The sequence below is a fragment of the Formica exsecta genome, unplaced genomic scaffold (genome assembly GCF_003651465.1).
Source record: "Formica exsecta isolate Colony F162 unplaced genomic scaffold, ASM365146v1 scaffold38, whole genome shotgun sequence".
Classification (NCBI taxonomy): domain Eukaryota; kingdom Metazoa; phylum Arthropoda; class Insecta; order Hymenoptera; family Formicidae; genus Formica; species Formica exsecta.
The window spans coordinates 526,518-547,473 of NW_021851042.1; the positions used below are offsets into that span (position 1 = coordinate 526,518).

General features: G+C 30.6%; 1 protein-coding gene across 1 annotated transcript; it reads left to right on the forward strand.

Annotated features, from left to right (window-relative positions):
• The first annotated feature begins 1,941 nt into the window (after nucleotides 1-1,941).
• Nucleotides 1,942-17,716, forward strand: LOC115239374 (facilitated trehalose transporter Tret1-2 homolog). The gene is made up of 6 exons (XM_029813862.1): nucleotides 1,942-2,418; nucleotides 10,218-10,401; nucleotides 10,623-10,794; nucleotides 11,094-11,366; nucleotides 12,150-12,458; nucleotides 15,520-17,716. The coding sequence occupies exons 1-6, from the start codon at nucleotides 2,166-2,168 to the stop codon at nucleotides 15,946-15,948; spliced, it is 1,620 nt and encodes a 539-aa protein (XP_029669722.1). The 5' UTR covers nucleotides 1,942-2,165; the 3' UTR covers nucleotides 15,949-17,716.
• The last annotated feature ends 3,240 nt before the right edge of the window (nucleotides 17,717-20,956 follow it).

The following is a 20,956-nucleotide window of genomic DNA, read 5'->3' on the forward strand; positions in this document are numbered from 1 at the left end:
ACAAAATCATTTTCCGATGTCAAATGCGTAAAAAATACACTTGTTTTAATAAAACCCAAATATACTTCTTTATTACAGTCCATTTAAGCCGTGTAAAATTGTCTTTTAATGAATCTTTTTATTGGAATAAAAATGAATCTAATAAAATTCATAGAAAATATTAATAAAAGAGAAAATTTGAGTTTATATATCATATTTATATATAGCTATATATATACAAGCTCTTGCTTATAAATATTTTTTATTTAATTAGTCCATGTAGAGATATTTTATTTACTATGTTGCAGTAAGGATTGTATTTATTTCATTTTAGCGAAAAACAATATGTACATCGTAAATTATCTATTTCGCGAGATGTGTTTAGCTTTGTTTACAATTTTCAACGAAATGATATTTGTTGTCTTCAATCTCTTCATCATTTTATATAAATAATTGTGTAAGGCGTAATTGCATTTAAATGTTAAAAAATAATTTCGCAATCTATATATCATTTACAAATTTACGTTTTATTTCGTAAAAATTGAATTTTTATTATTTCCATATCTCTCTGTGTAAGAGAACTCCGTTCGTTCATATCTACGCGATGCCGAAGTTGTTGTTGATTCGGAATCGAGTGTCAGTGCCGACACGCATGTGCGTAACGCAGTATCGGTTGCGGGTCGACATTGCAGGACACGAATAAATTTTGTCCTGGATTTTATTGATTTTTGTCCTGACGTGTAAGTGGGTGGAGTTAGGCAGAAAATTTCTTCTTCAAATTATTCCACTACGTATTTCAATCAGCAGAATAGAAATGTTACAGTGCTCTGTCTCACGATAAAAGAAAAAGAAGACAAAGTAACGGCGCTCTTAACGAGACATTAAACAAATAATATTCGCATTACGGGATTAATATCTACATTTGGATACGTTAATCAAAATGAAACGGCACGAAACGTGAACAAAATATTCCATCCGGCATCTCATCGCGATTGATATTGCTTCTGGCGCGGTTTGATCGATCGCTCGCTCGCTTGCATTAGCGTTATTACGACGTGTTTGGTGCAGCGCGTTATCGATTTTTTTTTTCAATTTGTATTAGGAAGAGCATAGACAAAAGAAAGAGGAATAATCTTCATTTGGTGTGATATCCCATAGGACAGATTTGTACCAACGCTATTTATTCGCGCTAAAACAGACATCAAATTTTACGAAATAGTTTTTGTGATCATATCTTAAAATTTGAAGATCCAATGTAAAAAGATTTTTTAAGTAAAAATATCTCAAGACTAATTATTTTTCTAGATAATGTAATCTATATATATTTACTTGGAAAATATTAAAATATATATACAAGTTGTAAAAAATGTTTATAGGTGATGGATAGAGATAGATATATATTTATCGTATAATACTTGAGGTGTCTTCTATAAAAGTTCTACGGAACGTAAATTCAAATTAAACTTCATTATACTTAATTACAATTTAATTTGTTTTTATCGTAGAATTATGCTTTTTTTTGGAGAATGGAAAACATGCAAACATAATTATTGGCTTAATTTTGCCTTTTCCTCATCATCATGTATACATATATTACTGCAAATCTCATTTATGATAAAGTCTAATTTTCCTTCTTAAAAACAGAAAAAAATCAAGAGTAAATAAATGTGCTCTAATTAAGCGATTATTTAAGCTACTATCTGCTTTTTTAAGATAAAATGTGCTTTTCTCCTTTCATAAACATTACTTTTAATTATTATTAAATTTCTATTTAAATTAAATTTAACATTAACAACCTAAAATACAATCTAAAATAAAATTCTAAAAGTCTCTGTATCTTTTTTCTTTCTTTTTACTCTCTTGTAACTTGAAACTCCAATCAGTCGAAAAACATCCCTTTCTCGATGAGGAATTTGCGGGATTGTTTTGTAGCCACGCGACCTTGACATCGCTTCGTTTCAGGATCTAGGACTCGAGACCGTCGTGTCGGTCGTTGCATCCCGTACTGCCGCAACGAGCCGCGATCGAGATCTTTGTGTCTGACGAGGAGCGACAAAAGAAGAGAGTGGGAGAGAAACGTGGAAACGATTAGAGGAAACCAAGCGAGCGAGCGAGCGAGCGACAGAGAGAGAGAGAGAGAGAGAGAGAGAAAGAGAGAGAGAAAGAGAGAGCGAGAGATCGAGAAAATGACTCCCACTCGTGACAATGAAGAGATAGAGGGGCGCTCGTATAAAGACTATGCTTACAGCCCTGTACCAGTGAGTTCCTCTTCGGCAGTGTTTGATACTGCCACCCCTGGCAAAGAATCTGTGGAACTGACAAATACAGAACGTGGCAGGGAGTCGTGTGGGACGTCGTTTCGCGCCGTTGACAATTATCGCCCGGAAGATATGACGGAAAAAGGTTCCAAGCTTATCCAGTTCCTGGCCGCTGCGGCGGGTAAGTCCGATTTTCAGAGCTAAAACTTTTTGAGAACAAAATCAAATTAATTAATTGGGTAAACATTATTTTCCTGGCAGTCTTGGTCACTTCTTTTAAAAAATATTCTTAATTATTTTGTGAATGAAATCTGATGAATTAATTTATTAACGCGTGTAAAAGCACATTATGTGCCTTCCATTCATCATAAAAATTGTAACAATTATGCAACGCTTTATCCAATTCATATCTGCAGGTAATGGCTTAAGAGATTTACTTTGCAAAATTTCACATAAAATTAGATCGCAGATATATTGTATTTTGTTCGTGGAATCTTTTTGTATTAATTTTTTTGGGATGTATTGTTTTTAATTAAAAACAGAGCAACTTCTGCTTATCAATGATGATATATTAATGCAATGATTAGAACAGATAATTACCCTCGCGTTATATGCAACCCAATTGATTAACACGACACTTTGGGGAGTGTTCTTCACACGGGCTTCTTATTCATGATCTGTCCAGTCATTCTGTCTGGTCATTTTTGAATCTCGAGAAGAAACCTTGTAAAAAAATTGATTAAAAATTATTGAAGTATATATTATACATTTATACAGTATAGAGAATATTAAATTTTGTTTTTAGTCTTCTTACGCAAGATTATTTTACATTTTTTCTAGAAGAATTAAATAATGTATTCTTCAACGTAGCGCGGGTTTTAACGAATAGATTGGATAATAATTGCAGATTGGATAATGAGGATAAATCGCACGATTTGCTTTTTAACAGTGCACTTATTCATTTGATTCCTCCGAATGATGTTAATTGAAGAAAATGAAGGAATACAATATGTATTTACCCGCTCTCACCACGTGTACGGTACGCTGCAACTGCATCTTGCACATGCGTGCAACGCGATTTTTCCGACACTGTTATTGAAATCCGTGAGAATCGAAACTATTTTCTAGCTTGTGTAAATGTGTGTATATGGTATGCTATATAAAATATATTTCAGATTTTTTGAAAATGTGTTTTCTGATTACATACTAGATTTTAGAGATTCTCGTAAATAATTTATTAACGTACGTAATAAACATCCGACACCGAAACAAGATGTTCAATTAATTATATTTGTTTATATATATTAAACATGCGACATAAGAAAATTTAATATATTACACAGAGTTTTTATGAAACAATACTGTGTCAAAACAACAATGAAAATATTGAGCCAGGTGAATTCACTGATGCATTCAAACGCACATGAACAGTTCATATGATGCATTCAAATGCAAATATTATCATAACACAAAAGCTTCTGGTATTTTCACCGTGTACATTCTTCTCCGTCAATTATTTATTTCTCATCTTAAGTTTACAGTTAAGCACGATATTCTATGAGAAGACAATGATAGAATGACACATATAATCATGCGTTCTTCGTTAAATGTATCGAAAAGATAAATCTGCTTAAGTGATAATTCTTCTTATTTGGCGAAAGTTGTTTATACGTTTTTTTGTCACTTTTCTTGTTTAAAATAATTTTTTTTTTTTTTTCAAGAAATACAAATTCATTATTCACATACATTATATTAACACACACACATTATATAAAGATCTTATAATGAAGATGTTTTCCCACACACACATTACGACATCTCTTAAAAATATATCTTTCCTTTACCGTTTAAATGACGAATAGAATTAAAGATTTAATTTAGAAGGAAAATAAACTTTCTGTGCAATTCGCTATTCAATTCGCGCGAAGCCGTCATGCAACGAGAAAAGAAAAACCCGAGTGATTATTCGGCTCGGTAATTCCCGATCGATCAAGGCGAGATTAGCGGGTAGTTAAAATATTAGCATAAAGAATGCACTCGAGAACATCGCACCGGGAAGAGAACGGAGGACAATGACAAGCTACGTGCTACGATTCATGTCCATTGTAGAGTCCTTCGCGTATTCGGATGACGGGAATATTAAACGGTTCGCATCCGGTGCTCGACCGAATTCAATCTTAACCGACAAAGATTGCAGCCGGTTTAAATTACTTCCTCATTACTGGTACAACCACGGCCGAGTGTACGAGATTTCGAAGTGAGAGTTTGAATTAGAGACGAACGCTTTTCCCTCCGGGAATAGATCAACCTAATTCGTAAGGAGAATTAGATTGCGAGTCCTTTGATTGTACGGTAAAGACCGTCTGGTTGTATTTAAAAGAAACCTGATTTCCAACGAAAATCAATATTCGATTCCTTAACGATGTTATTTTTCACCAAAACCGGACACTACAAACAGAGCTAAAATAAGACGCAAAACTTGGAATTTATTAAAATTTTTGCGTATATCAGCGACACGCTTGGAAATTAAAATTCAGATTAGCTCTGATTAAAGTTTGCAAACGTCAACTTGCACGAGAGTTCAAAATACACGAGTAGCGGGAGCAAAGATGTTTAATTGCAGGAAACACAAACGTTCTTATTTTGGAATTATTCATTTATATAAGAATTAATAGATGAGATTTCTCTGCCTATTATAAATATAAATTAAGACGACAAACCACAGAAAGACAAAACATAAGCCAATATTCGTAGAATGGATTTGTCCTCGTGACGTCAAAGTTTCCGTGACGAAAGTCTGCATATTTCATGGTCACTTTGTGCCATAATATATTTATTAGAATATGGATATATTATACGCCGTGATATTCTATTATTATTTGTCAACATACAGTAAATGAGTATTTGATCGATACAATACATTCATTTTTCTGCGAGACATTTTTACATCGTAGGAATTTTTGCATTGATGACCGGTTTGTCAGCTTTTATGTCTGAAATTCCAAATTAATTAATTCCAAGCAAAAATTTTAGTTCTATTAAATATACAGGAGTTTATCTAGTACTGCAAAAGATTGATCACATAGAATAGAATAAACAAGCCATATAAAATATATAATGCCTTGCAATATGGGACGAAATATTAGATTATTCATTTTTTTTTTCGTTATTTTTGAAAATCGAATATTCCAATTTTGTTTATCAAATAAATCTAAGTTAAAAAGATATAAATTTTTTGATAAAACACAATCTCGAAAATTAATTAGAATTAACTGAAAAATAAAATTTTATCTGGTTTATGTAATCAATCTACAGATATCAGACGTAATTTGTTAAAATATTTTATCCATATTGATATTTAATCCATATTGATAAGTGAATTTGATTAAGTAAATTCTCACTTCAACATTGATTAAGGATCAGTAAGCTCTCACGGTATTCACAAAAATACCTTTATATTTATGAAACAGTTTTTATATTTCCACAAGAATATTGTGTTAGAACCGATTCGCGTATTTCTATGTAACTAAAATAATTTTATATCACGATTTATTCTAATGCCTTATTTTTCGGAGTAAGATATTTATTGGATTATATATCTTTATCAATCTTTGATGACAAGATGTTATAATATCAACAGTATCTACAGCTATGCAATAGTTAATACCGTCACAACTACATTTTATCATTGATAATGCGGTAGTTTTATTTACAGTTGCAGAATATTTCTCTGAATATTACGTTATCCCAGCAACGCCTCCCGCGTATTATTTATTAATAGCTTGTTGTTTTATCGTTTTTCTTATTTTTAATCTGTCATGATTTTACGCACGTTCCATAGACGTCAATGTTCGTCAATTAACGGTTTAGTACAACATCAATGCAAACAATTTTGCGCAATAAAATGACGATAACAATATTTACAATCATATATATAAAAACATGAAAGATAATGTACTCTCTTCTATTACTATCGAGCATTAATCGCATGCAAATCTATGGAACATAATCGAATTTCTTCATGCACGTGTATTATTGTCATTACCCATTATGCGATTTGTTACCGCGATATTGTTCAAAAAGTGAAAAATTGCTCTTTTTGCATTGGAAAATGAAAGTTGCTATACTTTCCATCGGCTAGAAGCTAGATTACTTTATCACAACGATAAAAGAGATTTTTATGACTATACTTTTCTCGCCGGCGTGATTGATGAATTTCCGATATTATTCTCTATCGCTATTAAGATTATATAATTTATTTTATTAGTTTTTCTCTTTATAGATATCTTGTGTATTTAAAAAACGCAAATTAAAAGAAATTGTTATAATATAATATAATATAACATTTTAATTTTATTAATGTAAAATTATGTAAAATTATTATTAATTTTTAAGTTATAAATAAAAATTGTGAAAAATGTAAAAAAATTATTTAAATTTTAGATATGTAAATTGGATATCTTAATCTATTTGAGAAAATATACTTTTTCACGAACACGAAAATTAGAGTCCTTCTGTAACTCAAGATATCATTTTTGACACTTACAATTAGTCGATTCTTGACTTCCATTCTGAATTCGCAACGAGCCATGCAGTATTTCACAAAAAGATTCGATCGCGTTTTACTTCTTATCGCGTTTATCATTTGCACGGGCCATTTTGTCGTTTGTTCCATATATTTTGTCGCGTAATCATGGCATACGTCGCGTAATGCGTGTTAACAAAGGGACGGATTGTCACGTATAAATCGCAACAAAAAAACACAGTATGCGATTACGATCATAGCTTTAATAAGCCAACAAATAAAATTGAATATTAAGACGGATTATCTAGTTCAATGACAGATCATCGCTATTTTGATTAGCCGACTTTGGCTAATGAAACATCAGCTATGCTATCTCAGGGCAAAGGCCCATCACACAGCATCTTCAACGACGCGCCTCCTTTGACATCAACGTTTTTATTTTAGAAGTCTCGCGTGATTATGATGACTTGTTTCCAAACAGTCAGCATTTTCCTTAATTGTGTAATAAAGGTCAAGAATCTTTGCTTGCGATCACAAAAAAAAAATTATGCATAACGTAATCAAAAATTGCTTAACATCTCGAGAAACAAAATATACCGATATAGAATGTCATTTAATAGATAAATAGATGATAATTATAAATGTATGATGATTATAAATGTATGAAATATGATCATATTTATTGCGCAAATGATTATTGTATATATAGAGAGAGGAAGAAAATAAAATTTTGTATAACTTATTAAATGTTTTATATGGCAAAAGTTATTATTTGCTGCAAGTGTTAAAACATGTAATTTTAATTATTTAATATTTAATTGAACTTCTGTTTTCTGCTCTTTAAAAATTGGATTATTATCTTATTTTTAGTATAACGAAATCCCTAAATAGAGTGAAAATTATATGGGGAGGGTAAATTAAGCAATAAGAGAAAAATTGAATCGTTTGCAAGATACATGATATGATGAACGATTGATATAAGATGGACGAAAAAATGCTTATCGAATTTTCATTTTCTAGGATCGAAAATGAGATACCATTAACACGACTTATTACATAAAATATAATTCTCTTTCTCTTTTTTTCTCTTTTATTTTTTCACTTTACCTCGTTGGGTATTCGTTTATATTGCAAAGCGCTGAACTTGAACGCGTATCTGTTTGGATTTTTGTATTCGTAATGATACTTGACACGGATTTATTGCGTTGCAATAAATGTGATAGATAATCACTATCATGTAGCATACAGCACACACACGTGGGATCAATCAGAAAATAATTTACTAATCGCAACGGAATTACAGTAATGCGACAATATGTTAAATTGTACAACCGAAAGGAAACATAAAGATAAGCCCACACAATGTTGCTGATTAGGCTTCACAAAAAAATATTTCGTTTATCTTATTCCATATAAAAACCGTTTATCTACAACGCATAAGAGATTAATCGTGCACTTGTTTTGTATAATATTATTTGACAATCAAAAATTATTTGAAGAACGTGTTATATCAATTTAATGATCATTTCAAATAATCACTTTCAATTTCTATTTATAACAATATTTTTATTTGCGAACAAATATCTTGATAATTAGTAATTTAGCGTACGATTATACATGAAACAAATTAATCAAATTATATCATTAACACAAATTTCGCTCGCAATAATATGATATTGTTGTCTCTTTTTGCAATTTTTTTCCGTAATTCAGCATATTGTTTTGATCGCCTGTGATATACCGCAATACTTTTCAGAGCTGTTTGAATAATCGCGTGTTCATTAAATGCTACGTATAATTTATGGAAATTTGGTATACAATCTCTAATTGTAAATTAAAGGCAGGTAAAAACGACGCTAATGTAATTCGCACGATAAACCCAGAGAGTTGCTTTCTGCATATCTGATTCGATATTCTTAAATTATTGAGCAAGGTTGGCAAAGATCGTCGGACATTATTTTCCTCAGGAATGCAAGATGTAATTCCGTATTCGTACCATTAATGATAACATCAATATTCAATACCGAGATTGCTTTTCGATATCACATGATTCTTACCGTCTCGTAACGTACTGTTGACAATGTAACCGCATGACAGTGCATCATAGATTACGTAAATGCAATAATTCCGAGGATATCGCGTTAAAATAACCACATTGCTGTTTTTTTTTGCTTTTATATACGCTATTTATACAAACCTGACATATGAATGCATATTTTATTCTCATATTTCATTGCATTTGTACGCAAAAGCTACTATTTCTCTTACCCATTTGTGATGTAAAATATAAAAATATAGAAATATTGTTTGGTAGAATATTAAATAGAATATTATTGAATAGCTAATTAAGTCCTCTCTTGTAATACAAAATATTATATTCAAAAATATTTTCTAATGTATTATATACTAAAAAATTTAATATTAAAAATATATACAAACATAAAAAATTTATGGAAATTATTTTATGTAAATTTTTAGAGACTGAAATGTAAAATCTATCTTATACGCGACAGTTTGCCGTCGAGTATCTTCTACTATAATGTGATTTAAATTTCTACTTTGTAAGGTTTATATGTACGTGCACTGCTCCGTAAAACCGGAAGCGCGGCAAGCCTTGAATTTCACCGTATTGCCTGAAATGCAATTATGTAAAATCGCTCTATCGTCGGAAAAGCCTTCAAAGCGCGCTTTGATTCGCATTTCGTCGGCAAAGCATTGCCGGCAAGCATATCCCAACCACTGACATAATTGAATTGCTAATCTTAAGACGCGCGCAACACCTTTGAAAAATTCTTGAGGGTGATAAGAAATGTATTTGATGAAATTTTTTAAAGATAAATATTCTTTCGAATATAAGCGTTTTTATTAACAAATTAAAGTTTTAATACGTAACCATTTAAATAATGTAAAATATTAATTTTTTATTTACAATTACAAAAAGACTCTTACGAAGGATGTATTACGATGAAAAAACATAGATATGTCGCTAGCTTTTTGCTAAAATAAAATAAATTCTTTAAATAAATATATATAAAAGAACAGAAAAAATCCTAAATTGTATCTCTGTTAAAAAGTGGGCATTATATGTGTAAATATGTTAAATATACAGCAACCTATTAGAGAACCACTGATATACGAGTTCGCACATATAAATCACTTTTGGCGTGTTTATCTCTTTCTCTCTACGGCTTATAATATAAATTTAAATTTAAGGATGTATTAATAGATATTTTATCAAATCCCATCGAAGCGATAAAATAGCGATCAGCATATACGTAGGCTTTAGATACAAAAGCTGTGGATTAACAATGTGTTTGATTATAATGGATCGTTAAATGCTCGAGAGATTAATGATATAATAACAGACACGAGCTAAATATTTAATAAAATTATTTTATCGCGGTATATTTCTATTTACGCATAGGAATGCATCCTGGAATTTGATACGATTGCAGGTAATCTATGTATCGTGGCAACTGGTGCGATGATGGGATGGACAAGTCCGGTCCTCCCTAACTTGGAAAAAGACGGTGGACCTTTGGGATCGCCGATCACCAGCGATGAAAGTTCGTGGATAGGATCTCTAATGGCTCTTGGTGCAATTCCTGGTAGTTTCGTAGCAGGGTATCTCGGAGAAAGGTATCACCCTTTATAACTTATTTATATCTTTATATACATAAAGGTATAAATAAGTTCAAACACATGCATGCGAGTTTCATGATTTAATTTTGTCTTCCTTTTTCGAGACAGCAAGTCGAAAATAAAGACATCTCCATTTCTTCGCGAAAATATGAAATGTATGTTAAATTTCAGTATTTGAAGAAGATGGAAATTGACCTATTTTATTGATCTTTTTACAGATGGGGTCGCAAACGAACAGTGCTATTTGCCGTCGTGCCATTTTCAATTGGATGGGCGTTAGTCGCTTCCGCAGGTGACGTTGCTCAGCTTTATATCGCGCGACTAATATTTGGATTCGCTCTGGGTATTCCATTCACGGTTCTACCTATGTATTGTGGGGAAATTGCTGAGGTAAATTTATTTTGCATAATACTTGTATAATTAGTGATGTAATCATTTATGTAGAATTTCCTGAGATTATCGTAATTATTTCTCTTATTTAATTCTCTTATTTCATCTTTAAAAAATTATGATTAATAGAGTTCTAAATATAAATCTGTATAAAATTATATTTTTAAATCATTTTACACGCAATACTTAATTTTTTAAATTGTCAAAAACTTGACTTAGAATAAAGTTACTATTCTATAAATCCTTCTGCAATTGATCATTGTACAGTAAGAAATGTTCTTTTCTATCTATCTTTTCAGACTTCCATCAGGGGAGCATTGGGCTCATTTCTTCAGCTCTTTATCACGATTGGATTGTTGTATTCTTATGCTATCGGGCCCTTTGTTAGCTATACAGTCTTTTGGATCGTATGTGCCATTCTGCCAATACTCTTCTTCGTCTGTTTCGTAATAATGCCAGAGTCTCCGTATTATCTTCTCAGCAAAGGCCGCAGAGACGAAGCGATCACAGCTCTGGCAAAACTCCGAAGTAAATCCGAAGGAGCTGTCCAGAAGGAAGCTGACGAAATGCAGGTGTGTAAATCGTAGCAATTTTTTTTTAATTATTTTTGTTGTTTTTATTACAAATTTTCTGATTATCTTTAAGAATCAAAAATTAATCCCAGCCTATCAATAGATTTTTCATTAGCTGTTTCCCGCGATTAAAAAATTTAAAATTAAATTTATTTTGTATATATATATATATAATCTGTGACTTGGAAACTTGTATGCTGTGCAATTTTATTTGGTTTTAATTATTCTACTAAAGATTGTTTTCTGGCTTTGCCAAGTAGATTTCTCCACTTAAATGACAAGGTAATTTACACGGTTATAAGCACGTAGTTCGATCATTGTTGGAGACATATCTGAATATATTGCTCGTCAGGTCACGTTAAGCAAACGAGGTCGCGGCTAAGGCCGTTTCTTGATCCTAAATTATAATGTCGTACCGCTGTGAGAAATAATCGTGATTGGATTTTTGCAATCGACATTTTTTCCTACAATGCAGTATCTTCCGGAATTGCCGGATTGTTTTTTCAATTGAATATGTTAGACGTTAAATGAAAAATAGCAGGCGTGAAAACAGTTGCAATTACAAAAGTAATTAGCATTACTGAGTGGAAAATTTTGAAGAATTAAAGCTCAAGATATAAATAGATAATAGAACTTTGCTTTTGCGTTAATATCAGTCAGATATTATTGGCAATATTATTTTTCAAACATTAATTTCAGAATATCCTGTATAGATTATTACATTTTAATTTTCTCGTTCTAATTTTTACTGTCTAATAAACACGCTTGATTTTGATCTTTCAGGTGATAATCGATGAGGCTTTCAAAGATCAAGTCAGCATTTCGGATCTGTTTAAGGTGAAAGCTAATTTAAAGGCCCTTATCTACACCTGTGCCTTGGCTTCCTTCCAACAGCTTACTGGTGTCAATGTCGTGCTATTTTATATGCAAAACATTTTCATTGCTGCTGGGAGCTCCGTCCCAACAGATAAAGCACCGATTATAATTGGCGTCGTGCAAGTATTAGCATCAGCAGTAACGCCCTTGATCGTAGATAGATGGGGTAGAAGGATGCTCCTCGTTTTCTCTGGCATTGGAACAACAGTCAGTTTGGTAAGTAATTTCTTCTATTTTCAAGTTTAATCCTAAACAAAATATTTATCTCTTCTCTTTGCCACGAAGACACACTTTTAAGTTATAAAATCTTGCCGTTGCATGAAACTTTTACGTTCTCGTGCTACTCTTTTTCTTTACTTGATAAACAACAGATCCGTTCAAAAATTTGCATTGAAAATTGTGTTCAAAGTTAGCGTATTCATTAAGGGATAGACGCAACGCGGTTTCCCATAAAGTTTACTTGTTTTTTTATGCAACGATCTGTAAATTCGTTGCCTTGCGACAAAATGATGAACTTAAACAATCCGTTAGAGTAAATGTACATCGCTGCTCATCAAAATTAAAAGAAACTCAAGAAACTTAAAATATAAAAACGGATAAAATTTAAGCTTCTTTCAGAGAGTACGCAATTTTTTCAAGTATTAATTTTTAATTTTTTTAACTTTAAATATTTAAATTTTATTGAACTATTAGCCTATACATATGTTTTTATAATTTTATATTAAGAGATTTTGAAAATAGAAGAGTTAAAATTACTAACAATTTTTAAAATTATTAAAATTTTGCGATGTTTTTATATTAAAATTTTACAGTGGGAAAGTTATATTTTCCATAAATAATTCTAAAGATTATTGGCGGAATTTTTGAAGATGTAACTCGTATGGAAATTACAACATATCGATTCATTTTCATGCCGCATTAATAGATTATATGCATCAGATCATTAAGCACATTCCACTGCAATGTGTGTTCATGGTTGGCATGTATAATTACGCTCACTGCTATAATTATGCTATAAATGTTAACAATTTAACAACTCTTATTTTTATCACGTGTCTTGCCTTCGAGAGCGAGGCGAATGATTTAATTATCTGACTGTGTCAGGGATCGAGTCGCGATCTTATAAACTCGTTGCTTATGATTTGTATGCGATCCTCTTATGCAAATTAAACAAAGATAAACGCGACGCAAGGTCTGGCACACTCGGAAATGTCCGACGCAGGATATGCAACAAGTGCATCGCGGAACGCACAATGCCCGCGAGACGTGAGGAAGGTCGAGCACCATTATACATGATGTATACCATTGGAATGCGGCGATCAGTATTACATCGGATGCAATTTAGTACACACGCAACGCGGTAACTTCCATATATGATCGCGTACGCGCGATTACATAAAACAACGCGAATTTCCGACAGAAAACAGATGTATTCATGATCAAATTGTAGAGGCTTAAGGGGGCATATCCGTTTGAAACCTCGAAAAATGAGTACATTTTCTAGATTTTTTTGCAGCATAAGGAAATAAATTCCTTCTTTTGCCGGGTAATTATTGTTGCCAGCAGATGAGCATAAACATTTCACGCTCGTTGACGACCGTGCGATTTTACGATCGTTAGTTAGACGTTCATAACTTTATTTTAACTGAGACAAAGCCAAGTTATCAATCAAAATTTTGATTAAAAAATTATGATAAATATATAAATTTGATTAAAATTTATATATTAATATATCATATTACATCGGATGCAATTTAGTACACACGCAACGCGGTAACTTCCATATATGATCGCGTACGCGCGATTACATAAAACAACGCGAATTTCCGACAGAAAACAGATGTATTCATGATCAAATTGTAGAGGCTTAAGGGGGCATATCCGTTTGAAACCTCGAAAAATGAGTACATTTTCTAGATTTTTTTGCAGCGCAACGACTTGATAAAAATTTTTTATTTTTTTATGATATTAATACAATACTATTAACTACTCAAATAAAAATTTCCAGCTTAAAAAAATATTTTTTTTTTTAAGTTGTGGAAATATTTGCGGAGCTCCTTCAAATTTTTGGTGACTGCACGGTGTGCATGAAAACGTTCGTAAATCATATCTGAAATAAAAAATCCAAGTTTTTTCTTGTTAAACATTGTAATAGCTATTTGCTATTCAAGTTTTTTTTTTCAAAATTTCAAACAATATAAAAATGGCGGCGTGTTGAAAAAAGTTTTGGATTTTTTTGAAAAAAATTCCATCTTCTTTTTTATAATAAAAAAAATGGGGAATCGGATTAAAAAAAGGGCTCCATTGGCAGATGCCGAATCTGATTAGAAACTCGCATATAAAATTTGAAGTCAATCCGTCGAACGTAGCCCGAGTTTTCATGCACACCGTGCATGAAAGCATAAATCTGCAAATATTCGCATAACTTAAAAAAAAAAAATTTTTAGACTGAGAATTTTTATTTAAATAGTTAATAATAATAATATATAATAATATATAATTTATAATAGGTAATTTAATTGATTGATTATTTGATCTTATATCAGCTAAACAAAATTTAAGAACAGTAACTAGAAACAAATTCTACGATATGGATGAGCTATAAGAAATTCAATAAATTAGATAAAATTTGTAAATTGGAGAAAAATGTTTTCTATAATCTTCCTTCTTTAATTTATATTTTAATTTACTTTTGCAATAGATGCAATGTATATCAAAAGAGCTTATTAAAAGTTATTTAATTTGATCTGTCTTAGCTCATCCATTTAAAAGTAACGGATTTATCTACAATCTACAATCTACAATGTACATCTACAAAGACTGAGAATTTTTATTTAAATAGTTAATAATTGTATTAATATTGTAATAATGTAATATTGTAATAATGTAATATTGTAAAAAAAATTAAAAATTTTTATCAAGTCGTTACGCTGCAAAAAAATCTAAAAAAAAGTTCTCATTTTTCGAGGTTTCAAACGGGTATGCCCCCTTAATCCGTTTCAGATAGTTTTGGTACCCTGAAAATAAATTTTATTATTTAGAAAATAATTGTTCACGTTTTAATAAATTTTATATAATTAGATATGTTCTTCTTTTATTAATATTACTAAACAAAAAAATTTAAAACTGAAATTTTAATGGTATAAAAATTGCCATAGAAGCTTTTACAAATTTTCTTATCTGATGAAAAATCGTCAAAAATTAAAATTTTTTTATTAATCGCACAAATTTTGATAGATTTTCAATTTTATTATCGATGTGATTGTATTTGTTTCAGATTGCTTTGGGCTTGTATTTCTATCTGAAAGAAGTGCAGCATGCGGATGATGTAGTGGCGGAGATATCCTGGCTACCGGTAGTCTCGCTCGTTATTTATATCAGCACTTATAGCGTGGGTTGGGGCCCCCTTCCGTGGGCCGTGATGGGCGAGATGTTCGCCTCGAATGTTAAGGCCAAGGCCTCCGGCATAACGGTTTCTATCTGCTGGTTCCTAGCCTTTCTCATCACCAAGTTCTCCAAAAACATGGAGATTGCATTCGGCAACTACGCGCTCTTCTGGATGTTCGGCGCATTCTGTATCGCCAACATCCTCTTTACAGTACTTCTATTGCCGGAAACAAAAGGCAAGAGTTTGCAACAAATCCAGGACGAGCTTAATGGAGTCAGTTCGACTACTCTAGATATGGAGAACGGCACGAAAAAGTGAAGATAAAATATTCGCAATTTATCATTCTGAATGTATATTAAATACCTGGTGAGTTCACGACACCTTAAAGAGATTAGACATTATTATTTATAAATTAGAGATTCTATTTTCTCGATAAAATAGAATATATGATCAGTTTTTATATCTTTATGATGCGTAGAAGAGATTTCGTATTGCTTAAGATAAAGAAAAATTAAAAATAGCTTAAAAATGTCACAATAGGCCGGATTGTGTAACGTTGCCTACCGTTCTACTGCCAGATTTATAGAAATATAAACGATATGGGCATATTTTTAAGCCTGGACTATTGTCCAGCCTGTTATTATCAGCACTGAGACAAATATAACCGTGATTAATAAATAAAACATAGCCGAATAATTCAAGTGAATCACGAGAGATTTAGAATGATCAATATTCAGAAAATTTATTAAATAGAGATTGGTACATTCTATTTTTTTTTCTCGTATACGCGGATAATTATGTTATTCTCTATATGCGATCGAAAAAATTTTATCGTTTTCGGAAAATGTTACATTACATTACAATTATACGTATATAAAAGAAATGATACCATAACATATTTATATATATATTTACGTTGATATTTTGGTACGTTTAAATATCCGTTTGTTTGCTGATGAGTATAAAGAAAATGTGATATGCTAATAAGCGCTCCTGCAAACATTTTCCAGCAAGTTCCTGTCTAGCCCGTGACTGGAAAACGTCGTAATAAAGTAATCAGTAATAATAATTATTCGACTTTTTTATCTTTTATCGAGATTTTTATAGTATTACATTCTGACTATAGATGTAGAGCGAGACAAAAAACCAAAAGGATTACTCTTGCGACGTATTTCTCGTTCATGAGTGAGAGACTAGTCATTTCGTAACCTACATCTCTGTATAAAAATAATGTAATTATTTAATGACACTGAAAATATTGAAGTCTAAAAGGACATTTCACACATTGATTGATTATTATATTATTGAAATGAAAGATATCGCTAGAACTGTCTAATAAATTGATGAATTATGTAGCGACTACATGAAAATGTGTGAGGCAACTTTGTTGTTATTAATAAATGTTAACAGCAACAAAGTCGTTATCACATTTAACAACAAAGCATAATTCTTCTATATCTTGCATATAATATAAATCATTATAATTAAAAAATAATATTTAAAAATACCGTATTATTATAGTTGATTCTTAAGTTAGTTTTAAATTACTCTGTTTTTAAATAAGTAATATTCTAATATTATATTTAATATTATTCTATGTTATTTATATTGTATAATTAACATATATAGTAATACTATGTTCAACTGTACAACGTGTATTTCTTCTTCTCAGTTCAAAAAAGTTGGACAAATTTTTAATTTAAATTATTTTAATATTACAAAAAAATATAAGAACGACATAAGTATCTTGTAATTTAATAAGACTTTTTTTAAATTCTTCTTATCTGGTATTATTTTCAAAATATAATTTTATAAATTAAAATGTAAAATCCGATAAAAATTAAAATTGTAAGAGTGAGAATCTACTCGATACACAAATAAGCGTTGGTCTCATGTCGATTAACACAAACAAGTCTTTTTATAAACATTTTACAGTACACGCAAGTACATTGACTAAAAGTGTTAAAATAATCTTTTGTAAAATATGTATGAGAGCGCTTGTAAGAGATTGATTTTGCCTTCCTGCATTGAAACGAATTTATACTAAAGACAAACTCATTTTCGAGAAAATAACGAGCAAAATACATTCGATATTGCTTTATTACAAATCAATTGTATGTATGTTGGCCATATATGTATTGTATATATTATATATATTTTAAATGGATACAATGCATATCAAAAAAACTTATTAAAAGTTATTCAACTTGATCTATTTAGCTCATCCATTTAAAAGCAACGGATTTATCTACAATCTACATCTACAATCTCTACAAATCCGTTACTTTAAAATTAAATAAAAGTTTGTCACTCACCGGCACTGATGCGCAACAGCGGAGTTGTTGGTCTTGAGGCTACGTTGTCTGTAACATACAAATATAAAATTCAAATTATAGCAGCGCCCAAAATATAATTAATATTTCAAAAAAAATTATTATTTTACATGCCAAATTTTATATCCGATGCGTACGATAATAAACAGATACATAAATATGAAACAATTTTATAAATTCTAAAAAGACTTTTCTAATAATAAAAACATTTATCGGATTTATGTAAAAGTCTTTCTTTCTAATTTTCTTTTGTTTAATTCATTAAAATAATGAGATCAAATTAATGCGCGTACGTGATTTTTATCAAAATACAAATAATAAATACTCACCCTTGGGTTGCTCCGCCGGTTCGCTACGTTGTTCTGTAACATGCAAATAGAAGATCCAAATTATAGCAGCGCTCAAAATAATTAATATTTTAAAAAATTTTCATATACGCATTGAATTTTTATTCAATGCATATATTAATATGCAAATTAATCAAATTTTATAAATTAAAAAAAAAACTACTAATAATTCTAATAATTCCATATAAAAAAGCTATAATCTAAAAGTAGAAACTTTTACAAGATTATAGCTTTCATATAAAAATCTTTTTTTTATAATTCTCTCTTGTCTAAATCATATAAATAAAAAGCGAAATTACGTAATTAATTGTTTAAATTAAATTATGCGTACGCAATTAATAAATAATTAATATACAAATAACAAATTACTTACCACAGAGTTGTTCCACCGGTGCCCGATGCCTCTCCTAGGCCTCCTCCTTTTCTCAGGTTGATTCACACGCGCCATACTTTAAATAGCACTCCCGCACTTTTATTAAAAGATTACTTCCGCACTTATACGCGCGATACCTTGAACGACACTCCCGCATTCTCGAATTTCGGCACGATCGAACCTCGCTTCACGTGAGAATCATACTTCGAGTCGACAAGTTTAAATTAATTTTAAATATTTTAGAGGTAAATTTTTTTGCAATTCCGGCTTTTTATTTAGAGTTCTGGATAGCATCCTACGAAATATAAAAGAAACTCTTAACATTTTTACGCTCCAACCAATATTGCAATAAAAATCCTGATTTTTTTATCATTTTTATCTATTATTATTTATAAAAACTAATTAGCGCATTTTAAATATTTTATATAACACATATACACACACACACACACACACACATTTTGTAATATTCTAATAATATGTCCTGAGCAGCTCTCATCGAGATATTCACTCTTAAAAAGGCATGTTAAATCGATATTCGCAAGTATTATTACCTCTTTTCTGCGATGTTGATTGGTTATCTCAACGCTGCGCTGTGCATTACTTTATATCAGTAAAAACCTATCATGACTGAGCGACGCATTTGAGAGTTCAAATATTAAGTGTGTATGTAATTTTTATTTAATTGATTTTGAAAAAACGGAGAACTAGAGTTAATATGTAAGTAATAAGAGTTAATATATAAGCGTAGTACGCTTATATTGTTCTAGTAAATTAAATTTTATACAAACAAGTATTTTTACAAACATTTTACAGTACACGCAAGTACATTGACTAAAAGTGTTAAAATAATCTTTTGTAAAATATGTATGAGAGCGCTTGTAAGAGATTGATTTTGCCTTCCTGCATTGAAACGAATTTATACTAAAGACAAACTCATTTTCGAGAAAATAACGAGCAAAATACATTCGATATTGCTTTATTACAAATCAATTGTATGTATGTTGGCCATATATGTATTGTATATATTATATATATTTTACAAATATTTACCGCAACTTTTGTACAGAATTATTACTATAATAAACAAAATATAAGAACATTTAAATGAATTGTTGCAACTTTTCATACATATTATATACACATATTCTTTCCTTTGCCTTTTTTCTCCTAATTCTTGATCAAATTCTTGATATAAAGAAAAAAGAGATGTTAAATCGATACAAATATTGTTGCTGCTTTTCCGCTGATTAGTTATTTCGATACTGCGCTGTGCATTATTTCTTATCAATAAAAGCCTGTCATGGTTGAACCGCATATTTGACAGTTTAAATATTAAGTACGTGTGTATAATTTTGATTAGTTAATATGTAAGTAATTTTATAAATCTATGTTTGTATGTAAAATTAATTAACGCTATTAATGATTAAAACTCCATGGATTCGAAAGAATACGGTTAAAACTATATTAGAAAAATATAATAATTATAATAGAATAGATCCCCGCATTTCGGAAATCATAATTTTTCGCATGTCGTATAAAAACACATCCAAGTATGTTAATATGTAAGTAATAAGAGTTAATATATAAGCGTAGTACGCTTATATTGTTCTAGTAAATTAAATTTTATATAAGTTGTACATATATATATATATGTACAACTTATACATACTTGTGCATGTATAATATATACACACAAAATCTTTTTCAACTGTCAACATAAATTTGCTTTTAATTTTGGCTTGATTGATATTTTAATAAATAATCGTTACCACATATACCAGTCTCCACCTCTCCACAACATAACGAAACAAAAGCCGTGCGCTGCGTGTGACGGATAAACTGAGATAAACAAATTTATTTGACAGCATATTAATTAAAGCTTTTTCGTTGAAACGTCCAATTTAGCATTATAGAAACTTGATAAAATATTCAGCGTATACGGTAAGAAAAGCTTTAAAAACGATGAATAAACACAAATGTCGTATAAAAACACATCCAAGTATTAGGATAAGTAGATTTTTTTGCATTTCCGGCTTTTTAATTAGAGTTCAGTGTAGCACGCCACGAAATATAAAAAATAAACGATTACACAACTATAGGAAAATTATAGTAGAATAGACTTCTGTTTCTCAGAAATCGATTTTTCGTATGTCGTATCACATATCAAAATATTTCTAAGTCCCGAAGGGAGTACGAAAGTATTTTGAGGTCCCTTTTTCTCTCTATTCTCTCGATTACTGTCTCTTTTGCTTCTATTTTATTTTAAAAAA